Here is a 14,250-nt window from a genome sequence, read left to right on the forward strand (position 1 = left end):
CTTAATGTACTAGAACAAAGCTTTACTTAACATAGAGTTACTTCTGTGTTTCTCTGCTACTTTAATCATCTATTGTTTCGTGAGGCACGTTCGTAGCTGTGCTCTGCCAAGACAGCTAGCAGGCTTAAAAGCTTTTTTGCAACTTTCGCACTACTCCGTGCACGTGCGTAGTATACTTTCATGAGGTCACTGTAACCAGAGTTATTACCAACATCTATTCAATTATATCTTGTTTATATAGCGCCAACAGATAAACAGGCAGACAGATGGATAGGCAGACACAAAGACACAACTGTACATAGGCTACATAAATAAAGACCTTTCTTCTCATTCTTTAGTGCGTCATAAATTCCCCAAATTGCCTCAAATACTGTGTACTGGGGCAGTGTTTTGTGAGCGGGATGAAAGATATTCTAGCTGCACTTTGTCACAATGTTGATGTGGTTTGGGATTTTCTTTTGTTCACGTGGGCCAATTTGAATGATTTCTGTCCAGTACAGCCTAAAAAGTGAAGCCAGAAGGATTGGGAGGGATTTCTTGCACAGGTTTTGCAGACAACCCTGTGTTCCTGTACTTTCCAAAGGGGACCTATTAAGGCCTGCTACAGATGCACTGTGTTAATAGAATAATTTTTACACAATTCTTGATTTTTCCAGCTCTGATCTGTCTGATCCAGATTATTTCTAAACACTGACATTCTCTGTTGTAAGTAATGTGTATGAATGCACGAGTCACTTTTGTAAAAGAACATTGACATTCTAAGCATCTTTGGAATTATTTGTTGTTATTATTCCAGCTGCACAATGTGCATTCACACTTTGTGAATAGCAAAGGTTACATTCTATAGTAGAGAAAACTAAACTCTCTCGTTAGGCTTTGGTTACGGTATCTAAACTGCCAAAAATGTGTTTATGGTATATTTTTAGATGCAGTGTACTCCGGTGGCAGTAAGGAATTGGCAAAGGTTGGCTACTTCTATATTTGGGGTAAACCACCACCTGTTTGAGGAATGCAAGGGTGACAGTGCTGTCAGATATCCAAGTCGTAAATAGGATATCATGGTCGTTCTTTATTAATCCCAATTTTCACAAAGCATATATTTGTTGAAGTTCAGTTTTGAAAAAACATTCTAATACCTTCCTAACTGGCCAAAAGTAAGATCTGCAAGGGTGACAGAAGTCTCATCTTTTTTTGTTTTGTTTCCCTTCAGCAGATCATCTTTGAGACTACATACAAATGCATGCAATAGCTTAGCCACAACCTGTGGGTTGTACTGGTATGCATATGCAAATTATAACATGTATGTGTCTGGGGTAAATGTCTTGCCAGAAAACCCCACGTCCCCTACCATCAAACATGGCATGGAGAAAAATAAAATAGGATTTCTTTATTTTATTTTTTTGTATCTAACTTACAGTGGGTACGGAAAGTATTCTGACCCCTTTAAATTGTTCACTCTTTGTTTCATTGCAGCCATTTGCTAAAATCAAAAAAGTTCATTTTATTTCTCATTAATGTACACTCAGCACCCCATCTTGACAGAAAAAAACAGAAATGTAGAAATTTGTGCAAATTTATTAAAAAAGAAAAACTGAAATATCACATGGTCATAAGTATTCAGACCCTTTGCTCAGTATTGAGTAGAAGCACCCTTTTGAGCTGGTACAGCCATGAGTCTTCTTGGAAATGATGCAACAAGCTTTTCACACCTGGATTCGGGGATCCTCTGCCATTCTTCCTTGCAGATCCTCTCCAGTTCCGTCAGGTTGGATGGTGAACGTTGGTGGACAGACATTTTCAGGTCTCTCCAGAGATGCTCCATTGGGTTTAGGTCAGGGCTCTGGCTGGGCCAGTCAAGAATGGTCACAGAGTTGTTCCGAAGCCACTCCTTTGTTATTTTAGCTGTGTGCTTAGGGTCATTGTCTTGTTGGAAGGTGAACCTTCGGCCCAGTCTGAGGTCCAGATCACTCTGGAAGAGGTTTTCTTCCAGGATATCTCTGTACTTGGCCGCATTCATCTTTCCTTCAATTACAACCAGTCGTCCTGTCCCTGCAGCTGAAAAACACCTCCATAGCATGATGCTGCCACCACCATGTTTCACTGTTGGGATTGTATTGGGCAGGTGATGAGCAGTGCCTGGTTTTCTCCACACATACCGCTTAGAATTAATGCCAAAAAGTTCAATCTTGGTCTCATCAGACCAGAGAATCTTATTTCTCATAGTCTGGGAGGTCCTTCATGTGTTTTTTGTCAAACTCTATGCGGGCTTTCATATGTCTTGCACTGAGGAGAGGCTTCCGTCGGGCCACTCTGCCATAAAGCCCCGACTGGTGGAGGGCTGCAGTGATAGTTGACTTTGTGGAACTTTCTCCCATCTCCCTACTGCATCTCTGGAGCTCAGCCACAGTGATCTTTGGGTTCTTCTTTACCTCTCTCACCAAGGCTCTTCTCCCACGATTGCTCAGTTTGGCTGGACGGCCAGGTCTAGGAAGAGTTCTGGTCGTCCCAAACTTCTTCCATTTAAGGATTATGGAGGCCACTGTGCTCTTAGGAACCTTGAGTGCTGCAGAAATTATGTTGTAACCTTGGCCAGATCTGTGCCTTGCCACAATTCTGTCTCTGAGCTCCTTGGACAGTTCCTTCGACCTCATGATTCTCATTTGCTCTGACATGCACTGTGAGCTGTAAGGTCTTATATAGACAGGTGTGTGCCTTTCCTAATCAAGTCCAATCAGTTTAATTAAACACAGCTGGACTCCAATGAAGGAGTAGAACCATCTCAAGGAGGATCAGAAGAAATGGACAGCATGTGAGTTAAATATGAGTGTCACAGCAAAGGGTCTGAATACTTATGACCATGTGATATTTTAGTTTTTCTTTTTTAATAAATTTGCACAAATTTCTACATTTCTGTTTTTTTCTGTCAAGATGGGGTGCTGAGTGTACATTAATGAGAAATAAAATGAACTTTTTTGATTTTAGCAAATGGCTGCAATGAAACAAAGAGTGAAAAATTTAAAGGGGTCTGAATACTTTCCGTACCCACTGTATCTATCCATTACAAGTTAGACTTGTAATAAGTCTAACTTGCTTTTTTTTTCAATTCATAAAGAAAAAATGAATAAAGGATTTTGCATGAGACCAAAATCTGACCGTTCTTTTTTTAATTCTGTTTGTTTTTGTTTTTTGATTCCGACAGTACAAAAGGTTTCTTGAAAGCTCTCGTTTCAAATGGAAAGACAATTGCCTGAACAGTGGGCTTTTTTAATTTAGTTGCAAATGATATTCAATAAGTATTGGCAGAAAAAACTAAAACTTTTCCTCATTGTTTCATTTTTGTGTTTTGAGAAGAAAAGGGATTATACTTTAGTACATGCATGGAGAGACAACAAACATTAACATAAAATAACGAGGTAGAAGTTATAAAGACAATGGGCTGCAGTGGTGGCACATAAATGAATCTAGATTTAGAGAGACAGGAGAGAGCCTTAATAGTGCATGATGAAAGTCCTAAAGCAGCCTGGGCTTATAATAGCATAACTAAAGGATGGTATAGGTTCATCTAAGCTTGCCCTAACTATAAGCTTTATCAAAAAGGAAAAGTTTTAAACCTAATGTTCCACATTTTATTAATATTGCTTAGATGAAAGAAAGCTGTCCTCAAGGCTTCCTAGAGTTGAAGAACATATTTTTGTCCAACATTACTGCAAGATTCCCCACAGTGGTGCTATAGGCCAAGGAAATGTCAACCAGGGTACTTGTGTGGTTGGATAAAGAATTTCTAAGATGTTTAAGACCAATTACAGTAACTTCAGTTTTTTTCTGGATTTGGAGGAAAAAAAATACAGGCCATCCAGGCTTTATGTCTTTTAGGGCTATGTTCAAACTGCAGGCAAATGGGAGGCATTTCTCAAATCAGATCTTTAATAGAGAATAATGTCTGTTCTGTTATTTGCATTGACCAGATTGAATTTGGTTAGTCCAGGCATCCCCAACTTATCTGCATATGTTGCTGTGATAACAATGTACGCACAGCTACTAATTGAGAAGCTGCTGGCACGGGAGAGGAAGTGTATTTCGGCTTCTGTCCGAGGACTGTTGTTGTTGTTGTTATTGTGCTCCATAATAATAAAATTTCCATTCTACGATAACTCAGTCATTCTGAAAATGACATTGTCATTGTGTGTTGTGTTGTGAGTGACGCAAGAAATCAGATTTGAGTCACCAGAGCGTCCGGACTGAGACGCACCTGAAGAAATCTGATTGGAATCGTATTTCAAACCACTGTGGTTTAGATTTGATTTCCAAAAATCACATTTCAACTGTCTTTTTGCTGTGCAGGCTTTCAAAAATCAATCTGGATACACTCTAAATGTGACGAACAATGGATTTGGGCTGTAGGTCTGAACAGGACTTTAGACATTCTTGAAGTTTGACTAACTGATTGGTTTCATAGATCATTTGCAACTTTCACCAGTGCTGTTTCATTGTTATGATGCTCTCTAAAGCTTGAATGAAGATCTTTTAACAAACCATTCCTGTGTAAATACATAAAAACAGAATTGATTTGCGATGGCTTCTAAAGATTTCAGGAATAAAGGGCACATTGGATATACAGTGGGGTGAAAAAGTGTTTGCCCCCTAAACCTAATAACTGGTTGGGCCACCCTTAGCAGCAATAACTGCAATCAAGCGTTTGCGATAACTCTTTTCCAGCTGTGGAGGAATTTTGGCCCACTCATCTTTGCAGAGTTGTTGTAATTCAGCCACATTGGAGGGTTTTCCAGCACCAACCACCTTTTTAAGGTCATGCCACAACATCTCAATAGGATTCAGGTCAGGACTTTGACTAGGCCACTCCAAAGTCTTCATTTTGTTTTTCTTCAGCCATTCAGAGGTGGACTTGCTGGTGTGTGTTTTTTTTAGATCATTGTCCTGCTGCAGAACCCAAGTTGGCTTCAGCTTGAGGTCATGAACAGATGGCCAGACATTCTCCTTCAGGATTTTTTGGTAGACAGTGTTGGACTTGGGCTCCTGCTAGTACAAAGCCAATATGTGTCAGCCCCCAGTCCTGCGTGTTCTTTAATGAGGCAATAGGAGAATATGTCAGGCTTCAAGATATTTATTTAACAGCAACAGAATAACCAGTTTACAGAGCTCTGGGTCCAGACTATGTTTCCCTGACCGCAACAGAGTATGTGTCAGTTCACGAAGTCTGATCTCCTGACTTTCCCTGACCCAGTCTTCTTATAGTCCAGACACCAAAAAGTCATGTGTATTGATGTATCCTTTGTTGGTTGGTGGAGGTGGTGGTTGTCTTCCTTCACCCCCTGGAGTCCTCCAGACAGCCGTCTGTTCCTGTTAATGCCTCAAAGAACAACAGTATGTGACCCCACAGGTTGCAGACCCCCTCCCGTGACCTTTTGGTTTTACACAGTACCTCAAAGAGAAACAGAATATGACCCCAAAGGTTGTAGACCTCCTCCTGTGACCTTTTGGTTTGGCCCAGCAGTATCACTCTCATTTACATACACAGCCTTTTGTCTACACCTTAGGATTAGTAGTTGATAATACGACCTATATACAAGTAATATGATATGGCATATATATATATGTTGTATTATTGTAAACATAACCTAGCACAGAATCGCACAACAGTAGAATTCATGGTTCCATTTATCACAGCAAGTCTTCCAGGTCCTGAAGCAGCAAAACAGCCCCAGACCATCACATTACCACCACCATATTTTACTGTTGTTATGATGTTCTTTTTATGAAATGCAGTGTTACTTTTACGCCAGATGTAATGGGACACACACCTTCCAAAAAGTTCAACTTTTGTCTCGTCAGTCCACAGAGTATTTTCCCAAAAGTCTTGGGGATCATCAAGATGTTTTCTGGCAAAAATGAGACGAGCCTTAATGTTCTTTTTGCTCAGCGGTGGTTTTCGTCTTGGAACTCTGCCATGCAGCCATTTTTGCCCAGTCTCTTTCTTATGGTGGAGTCATGAACACTGACCTTAAATGAGGCAAGTGAGGCCTTTGGATGTTGTTGTGGGGTCTTTTGTGACCTCTCGGATGAGTCGTCGCTGCTCTCTTGGGGTAATTTTGGTTGGCCGGCCACTCCTGGGAAGGTTCACCACTGTTCCATGTTTTCTCCATTTGTGGATAATGGCTCTCACTGTGGTTCGCTGGAGTCCCAAAACTTTAGAAATGGCTTTAGAACCTTTTCCAGACTGATAGAGCTCAATTACTTTCTTTCTCATTTGTTCCTGAATTTCTTTGGATCTCGGCATGATGTCTAGCTTTTGAGGATCTTTTGGTCGACTTTACTTTGTCAGGCAGGTCCTATTGAAGTGATTCCTTGATTGAGAACAGGTGTGGCAGTAATCAGGCCTGGGTGTGGCTCGAGAAATTGAACTCAGGTGTGATAAACCACAAGTTATGTTTTAACAGGAGGGGGAAAACACTTTTTCACACAGGGCCATGTGGGTTTGGATTTTTTTTTCTCCCTTAATAATAAAAACCTTCATTTAAAAACTGGATTTTGTGTTTACTTGTGTTATCTTTGACTAATATTTAAATTTGTTTGATGATCTGAAACATTTAAGTGTGACAGACATGCAAAAAAATTGGAAATCAGGAAGGGGGCAAACACTTTTTCACACCACTGTAAATCAAAATTTTCCTAACTAGCCTGGGTCAAGAGTCCGCTTTTTAAGCCAAGGTTTAAAACCAGCAACCTTAAAAAAAGTCTGTGCTGCCTGTTGATGGATGGATGAATGGATGGGTGGGTGGGCGGGCGGGCGGACGGACGGATGGAAGGAAAAAATAATTTAATTGTGGGCCAAGAACAAAAGGATTACCAAATACAAAATCAATTGATCAATAGATGAATAAAATAAAAAGTGCACTAAAAACTAGGGGTGGTTCTGAAAATGATTATGAAAAATCAGGGTATTTTTGCAGTAATGATATTCTTGATGATATGACAAAATACTGAAACGTATTTTATTATAAATTTTGATAGCACAATTTCCACAAAGTAAGTTTTATGTCATCTTAAACATAACATTATGCCCTCAAATCTTGATATAATGATTTATTATCTCGCCCTGATGTATGACATCATTTTGAAGAGGATTTAGTCTAAATATCTTAAATTAGTGACTGAACAGAGACATTTTGTTTTGTGTCTTCATTTTAGTATAATTTGCCATCATGGTGAACCAGGTCCAGCCAGGGGATGGTAGCTGGCAGTCTTTTAAGAGCGACTCCAGTGGGGCCAGCAACAGCGGCGGGGAGAGCTCCAAGGAAAGCTCCAGATGTTCCACACCTGTCCTGGATGCAGACCGGTTGGACAGACTGCGGGACAAGATGCGGAGGCGAATGGAGTCCGGAGACTGTTGGTTCTCACTGGAATTCTTTCCTCCCCGCACAGCCAGTGGAGCTGTAAATCTCATCTCAAGGCATGTGAAATCCAATTTTATATACAGATATATTTATGATGTGTTTTAATTTAGCAAACCCTGTGCATTAGCAAAAGTTGGGCACAATTACATAGTCAAAGGATTGGATGAAAAGTTATAAAGCTTGGCGGCATGGTGTTGCAGTGATTAGCACTGTCGCCTCACACCAAGAAGGTCCAGGGTTCGAACCATAACTGAGGCAAGGGCCTTTCCGTGTGGAGTTTGCATGTTCTCCCCATGCCAGTGTGGGTTCTCTGCTGGTACTCCGGCTTCCTCCCATCATTCAAAAACATGCATGTCAGGTTAATTGGTGGTAATTGCCTGTAGGTGTGAATGAGAGCAAGTCTGTCTGTGTTTGCTCTGTAAAGGACCTGTCCAGGGTGTATCCTGCCTTTGCTCAAAGTCAGTTGGGATAGGGTCCAGCTCCCCTGTGACCATGGTAAATGGTCTGTACTTGATCACCTTTCGGTCTCAAAGCGCTTTAACATAGTTTTCCATTCACACACTAATGAGACAGATCACCATGCAAGGTGCTGCCATCAGGAGAACATTCACCACCGATGGTTCAACTTAGGGTTCAGTGTCTTGCTCAAGGACACTTAGGCATGTGGACAGGAGGAGCTGGGGATTGAACCACCAACCTTCCGATTAGTGGTCAACCCACTCTACCAACTGAGCTACAGCCTCCCTTCCATCCCTACCATGTTGAAGATAAAGTGGGTATGGCTGAATGGATAGGTCTTAGCACAATTGCTACATACTTTGGCAGCAAACTAGGTCCTCCAAGATGTTTTTTTTATAATCCTTATGGCGAAACATTACAGAGCTTAGTTATTGTGACCCATTTTAATACAGCTGAAGTTCTAAAATAGAGGGTTACTGAAAGGACAAGATTAGCGTCAAGGTAAATCAACATAGTATTTTTGTGAACCACTTGAGAATTGTCTATATTCCTACCAAACAACACCGGGACCATGTCTTTTGAGCATGTCATTTTTCTACAGATTTGACCGTATGGGTTCCGGAGGGCCCCTTTTCATTGATATTACCTGGCACCCAGCAGGGGACCCAGGCTCAGACAAGGAAACCTCATCCATGATGATTGCTAGCACAGCAGTTAACTATTGTGGCCTGGAGAGCATCCTCCACCTGACCTGCTTCAACCAAACCAAAGAGAAGATTTCTTCCTACTTGGCCAAAGCAAAGCACCTGGGCCTCAAAAACATCATGGCACTAAGAGGAGGTAGGAGAGGGGACATTTGCACTCCTTTGTGATAACTGTAACTTTACCCAGAGTATAAAGAGTAGAAAACTGTTGTTTAAAGTAGAAGATTGGAGATGAAGATTTTTATTTTTATTAAAACAAATGTTGGTTAAGTCACTAACTGTTGCCGAATGAGGTAACATAATGGTTATTGAGCCTGTGGCCCACTGATTAAAGCTTTGCATTTCAGTATTTCAAACTTGGCAAGCTGGGTGTTGTTGGCGGCATTCTCAGAAAAAATCTAAAGCAAAGCACAGTTAGTTTCCATTATCCAGTGATTGTTCCACTTAAGGTAGTAGGCAGAGCTAACGCAACAGACTAGCTCTTCAATTGTTCTTCAACTCGCTCTCCACCTGCCACCGACTGAAATAACATGGATCTGTGTAAAGTGAGAACAACATAGCTACAATTTCTACTTTACGCTATAGGTGCTACCTACAGAACAAACTGGAGAGAGACAAGATTTGGTAAATTTATACCTGCAGTGTAGCATGTTTGTCTTCCCCCTCTGCTTGTTAGAATAATTATAAAACTCTGTCAACATGTGGGTAACTTCTTGGCTCTGCTGTAGCCTTCCCCGTCACTGCTGTTGAGGCTGTAAAATGGATAGGTGGTGGATAAATTAAATTAAAACCATCACAACTCTTACGAAATGACACACTTCACTATCAGATCCATTCTGTTTGTTAACATAGCAGAAAAAAACAGCATGATTGGATTATTTTATTCATATTCAAGTTAGTATAGGGCTAAACCGTAAGTTTGCCAGCTCTGCCTATAAAAGTCTCTGATGCACATTCTCTCCTCATAAAACACTTCATGGGAATGACTCTGATCCTGCTCATTTGTTTGTAGATTTATTTGCCAGATGAGGTGTAATAATCTGATATGTCCACAGACCCAGTGGGAGCAGACTGGGAGGATGAAGAGGGAGGCTTCAACTATGCCATTGACCTTGTAAAACATATTCGATCAGAGTTTGATGACTACTTTGACATTTGTGTTGCTGGTATGTTCTCCACCTCCAGATCATGAGTAGATAGTTTTAATGGAACTCCACTTGAATTATATTTTACTAATTCAAATTTGTGTATGCGTGTCCAGGGTACCCCACAGGTCATCCTGAGGCAGAGAGCTATGAAGAGGATCTCAGGCACCTAAAGGAGAAGGTGGATGCTGGAGCAGACTTTGTCATCACCCAACTGTTTTTCAGGGCAGACACTTTCCTAAAGTTTCTGGATGACTGCAGGGCAATTGGTATCTTGTGTCCCATCCTACCTGGAATCTTCCCCATTCAGGTAACAAACTGCTTCTTCTAGGAACAGGAATACTGTTATTATTGTCATAAAAAAAAAAAAAAAATACAGGTTGATTACCAATGGGCTCACTGGGAAACGCTCCAAGAAAACCAGTCACCCAGTCCTAAAACTTAAAGAAACAATTTTGAAACCTTGTTATATTTGTTTTGAATTGTTTGGTAAAGATAACATAAATAATATTGTTCATGTTGCTTTGATTAACAGTTTATATACAAAATGTTAAAGAACACTGTTTAGATTGTTTGGCTGTAAATGTGGGAAGTAAAAAAAAATAATTTAGTTTTACTGTGAAAAGCGTCAACAGGAAGTGCTTTTATTTTGAAGTGCCAGGAAGTAACATGCTCTGTGGCTTCTTGTCATTAATGTGAGATGGTACGATGAACAAGATGTCAGGTGCAAAGCGCATTCTTTTCACGGTGTTCCTGTTTGTAATACTGCAGTTTGGACAGTAAAGTGTTCCGTTTGAACAAAACGTGTCTTGATCCTCATGAGAAGCTTCCACTTCACAACAATATTCATTTTTACTTTTAATATTGTTGGCTTTGACCTAGTTTTAATTGCTTGCATTTCTAGTTCGGGTTTGTATATGTTATTGTTGTTCTGGCCATCACCTTTGGTTGTGTTTTTGTTCACTTTCTTTTTTTGAACTATTATTTAGACTTTTATTAATCTCACAATGGGGAAATTATTAACTAATCAAAATGTAGCTGATTGCCCTACATTTGCAGTAGTAATATTTTTTATTAGTGAATATGTTCCTCATTACCTCATTTTTTTTTCCGTTTTGTCACACAAGGAGAATATATAATGTGCTCAATAATATTATTGAGCACATTTTTCATTTTAAATTTAATCTGCCCACAAAATGATGTGAAAATATGACCAGGAGTCACATATTTGGCTAAAAACACTGGCTCTCTTGGCTCCCTCTGTTGGTGATACCACACACCAGGGGCGGACTGAGACAATAATTCAGGCCAGGAATTTAACCAGGCAACTTTGTTCACGCTGAACACTAGGTCGCTAATTCTGTAGGCTAACTGTCAGGTGTAGCAGACTAGTTGTACAAATGGCCACTTTGTTCATCTGTGAGGAAAATTGTCCAGATTACAAAATGCAAAACCTTGGGACTGATCAAGAAGTTGCCACTCTGGATACTGAGTTGGTATGTTATTGCAATCAGTGCACCCTCAAAAATTCTCGAGGAATACACCAATCAGAGGACATAAAAAGGTACAAGCAACACACAAAATAGTTTACCTACATTTTGACTGAGATACAGAATTAGCTCAAATTTTCAATGACTATCTTTATATTCAAGCATGAAACTTAACATAAAAAAAACGTGACACACAAACACACATTCACTGAAATTGAAGCTACAACTGTGTAAGTTTATTATAAAAGTTTTTTGACTAACCTGGTCCTTTAATGGTGAACATGTCACTTATTTTGCAGCATTTAGCTACATCTGTGGCACCTTTGTCTTTTTATATTCTGCCTCTGCTCCTTTCCTTTTCTCCTGATCATTCATTTAGCCAGGTGACTTGTCTTAGATGTTATGGTAGAGCGGTAGAAAGAGTTTATGGTTCCTGTTGTGTGAGCAGAGCGACATAATGACGTTGTTTTTGATGACTCACATCAGCTGTGTACCATCGTGCTTTCCTTGGATGTTGAAGGCAAGACCCATGCTGCTTGGACTGGCGGGTCATGCCTTTACCATGCCTTTGCCATGCTTTTGCAGGCCACCGGGAAATGTCCTGATGCTTCAGACTGCCAGTCAGCATGTGCCACACTCTGTCTTCATGTTGTTTTTTCCAGTTTAAGTGACATTTTTGGATAAAACACTGTAACAGTCCCCAAGTCCAAAAATTGTTGGTGTGTATACACATCCAGGGAGTTCCAGGAAAATCAAGATCATCTGAAGACAGAAGAGGAAAATGTCAAAGGGTGGCGAGAAAAGATGTCCACTTTCTTGTTAGACACAGCCAATCATATCACCGTATATCAATCCTTTCAGCGTATAAAATTCTACCGGAATCTTTGGTCTTTTGGTCTTTTGACTGTTTTTGGTGAAGATGGAGTTTCAAAAGACAGCAGGGTGCTTCCCCTGGGTTTGAGTAGCTTCAGGTCTGACATGCTTGGTGATACTTGGCTTGAGTTGTGTAGGGGTCCCCTTCCTCTTATTACCCCAACCAGTCAAGGCAGATGATTGCCAACCTTTGAGCTTGATTCCCTTGGAGGTTTCACCTTCCTTTTAAATGTGAGGTTTTTTTTCTGACTGTTGGAGTATTTTTCCACATTAAAAGGGAATTTGTTTTTCATCTTGGTATTGCTCATGTGAGACTTGTTTGGTTCCTCTCTATAGTGTTGTATGGTTGTTTTGTATGGACTTAACTATGTTAAGTGCATTGAGATAACTTGTGTTTTCATTTGGCACTGTATACATTTAAAAAAAAATTGAATTCATTTGAATCCACAGAAAATATTCACTCATGCTTTTAAATGCTTCATAAACTGAAGATGTAGTGAAGCCAAATCCTTATCTGCAGCTAACCAGTGTGTGTGTAGCCTAAAGAAATGGGAATAGTTTATATTGTACACAGGAATAAAGCTACTTTATCCTGTTCATCTCCAGGGCTACCAGTCTCTGCGTCAGCTTGTCAAGCTGTCAAAGCTTGAGGTACCAGAAGAGATCACCAAAGTCATCGAACCCATCAAAGACAATGATGCTGCTATCCGTAACTATGGAATCCAACAGGCAGTAGAGATGTGTCGTGTGCTGCTGGACAGTGGCAAGGTACCAGGCCTCCACTTCTACACACTGAATCGAGAGGTAGCGCCAATGGAGGTGCTCCGACAACTGGGAATGTGGATTGAAGACCCCAGGTAAGTCAAACAAACACATTTATGCTATTCGCTGAAGTGCGAAGTAGTCGAGGAGTTTTAGTAAACAAATGCAATTTAATCAGTTTCCTTTTAGTCAACAATATACTGTTCATATGCTGGGTAATTTCAAGATGTCTTCTTGAAACGTACTAGAAAAAGGATTAATATGCTTCCAACATAAACTTATAATATTTATATAAAATGAGAATAACATCTACCAAATTGTACAATCACACACACACACACACACACACACACACACACACACACACACACACACACACACACACACACACACACACACACACACACACACACACACACACACACACACACACACACACACACACACACACACACACAAACATATACATACATACAGTACATACATACATACATGTATGAAGGCTCTCTGCTTGGCTTGAAGTGCTCTTTTGAGTTGAGCTGTGAGCCATGGGTTATCATTTGGGAAGAGTTTAAAAGTCTTTGTTGGTATCAGCATAGTCTCACACTATTGGATGTAAGAAGTTACGACAAACTGTTTGTGAAAACCTGCCAGTCACTACAGGCTGAAGCAGCCCTGCAGGCTCTGGTAGGTAGTGCTGAAAATCTCAGTCCTCTAAGCCTGACTGCCGGTGTTTGAGAGAATAAAGCTTTTTAATTTGTTCAGCTAGGCCTGTAGATAATTTTGAGTGTGTTTTTCAACTCAAGCGTCATTCCTCATCCTCATCTTTAGCTGAAGGACTGAGCCACCTGCTGTTTATAAAGCACCAGAGGTTTTATAGTCAAACACTGAAACAATTTAGTCACCACTCTTTTTCCAGCTGCTTTTCTCCTCTTGTGTTACATGTCACATATTGCTCATATGTGGGCAGCCTATGACCAACTACAAACATGGACAAGTGTACTGGCAACAGAGCAGCATATTTTACAAACGAAAGAGCAAACTATAATCTTAGAAATATATGAAGAAATTAAGCCCATTATCTGCATAAGCTATAGCTGCCAAATAATGGAAGGATGTGCCAGCAAAAAATTGTCAATGGAGTCAATGCGTAGGTTTTGGAGCAGCATACAATGCCATGTATTACAACAACAGGGGTCTGTAGTAGAAGAGTCTGGGTGCTAAATTTGCCTGCCTGCAGTTCGGACCCGTTACCCATCAAAAAGGTTTGGCACATCATGACATGAAAAATAAGACAAATGATACCCCGAATTGTAAAGCAGCTGAAATCCTACATCGGGAAAGAATGGGACAACATTTCACTTTCAAAACTTGAGCAACTGGTCTCTTCACTTCCCAAACTTTT

General features: G+C 40.3%; 1 protein-coding gene across 1 annotated transcript in view; it reads left to right on the forward strand.

The window, feature by feature from the left end:
- Window positions 1-14,250, forward strand: part of mthfr (methylenetetrahydrofolate reductase (NAD(P)H)) — a 30,938-nt gene that overhangs the window by 142 nt on the left and 16,546 nt on the right. Inside the window, exons 2-6 of the mRNA XM_069694125.1 lie at window positions 7,207-7,468; window positions 8,473-8,711; window positions 9,631-9,741; window positions 9,837-10,030; window positions 12,690-12,940. Coding sequence (XP_069550226.1) covers window positions 7,221-7,468; window positions 8,473-8,711; window positions 9,631-9,741; window positions 9,837-10,030; window positions 12,690-12,940 — 1,043 coding nt within the window. The 5' untranslated portion in view covers window positions 7,207-7,220. The remainder of the gene's footprint in view (window positions 1-7,206; window positions 7,469-8,472; window positions 8,712-9,630; window positions 9,742-9,836; window positions 10,031-12,689; window positions 12,941-14,250) is intronic.

The sequence above is a fragment of the Brachyistius frenatus genome, unplaced genomic scaffold (assembly GCF_029030835.1).
Source record: "Brachyistius frenatus isolate BFR_SWC_R1_liver_20210118 unplaced genomic scaffold, ASM2903083v1 Contig_16, whole genome shotgun sequence".
Classification (NCBI taxonomy): domain Eukaryota; kingdom Metazoa; phylum Chordata; class Actinopteri; family Embiotocidae; genus Brachyistius; species Brachyistius frenatus.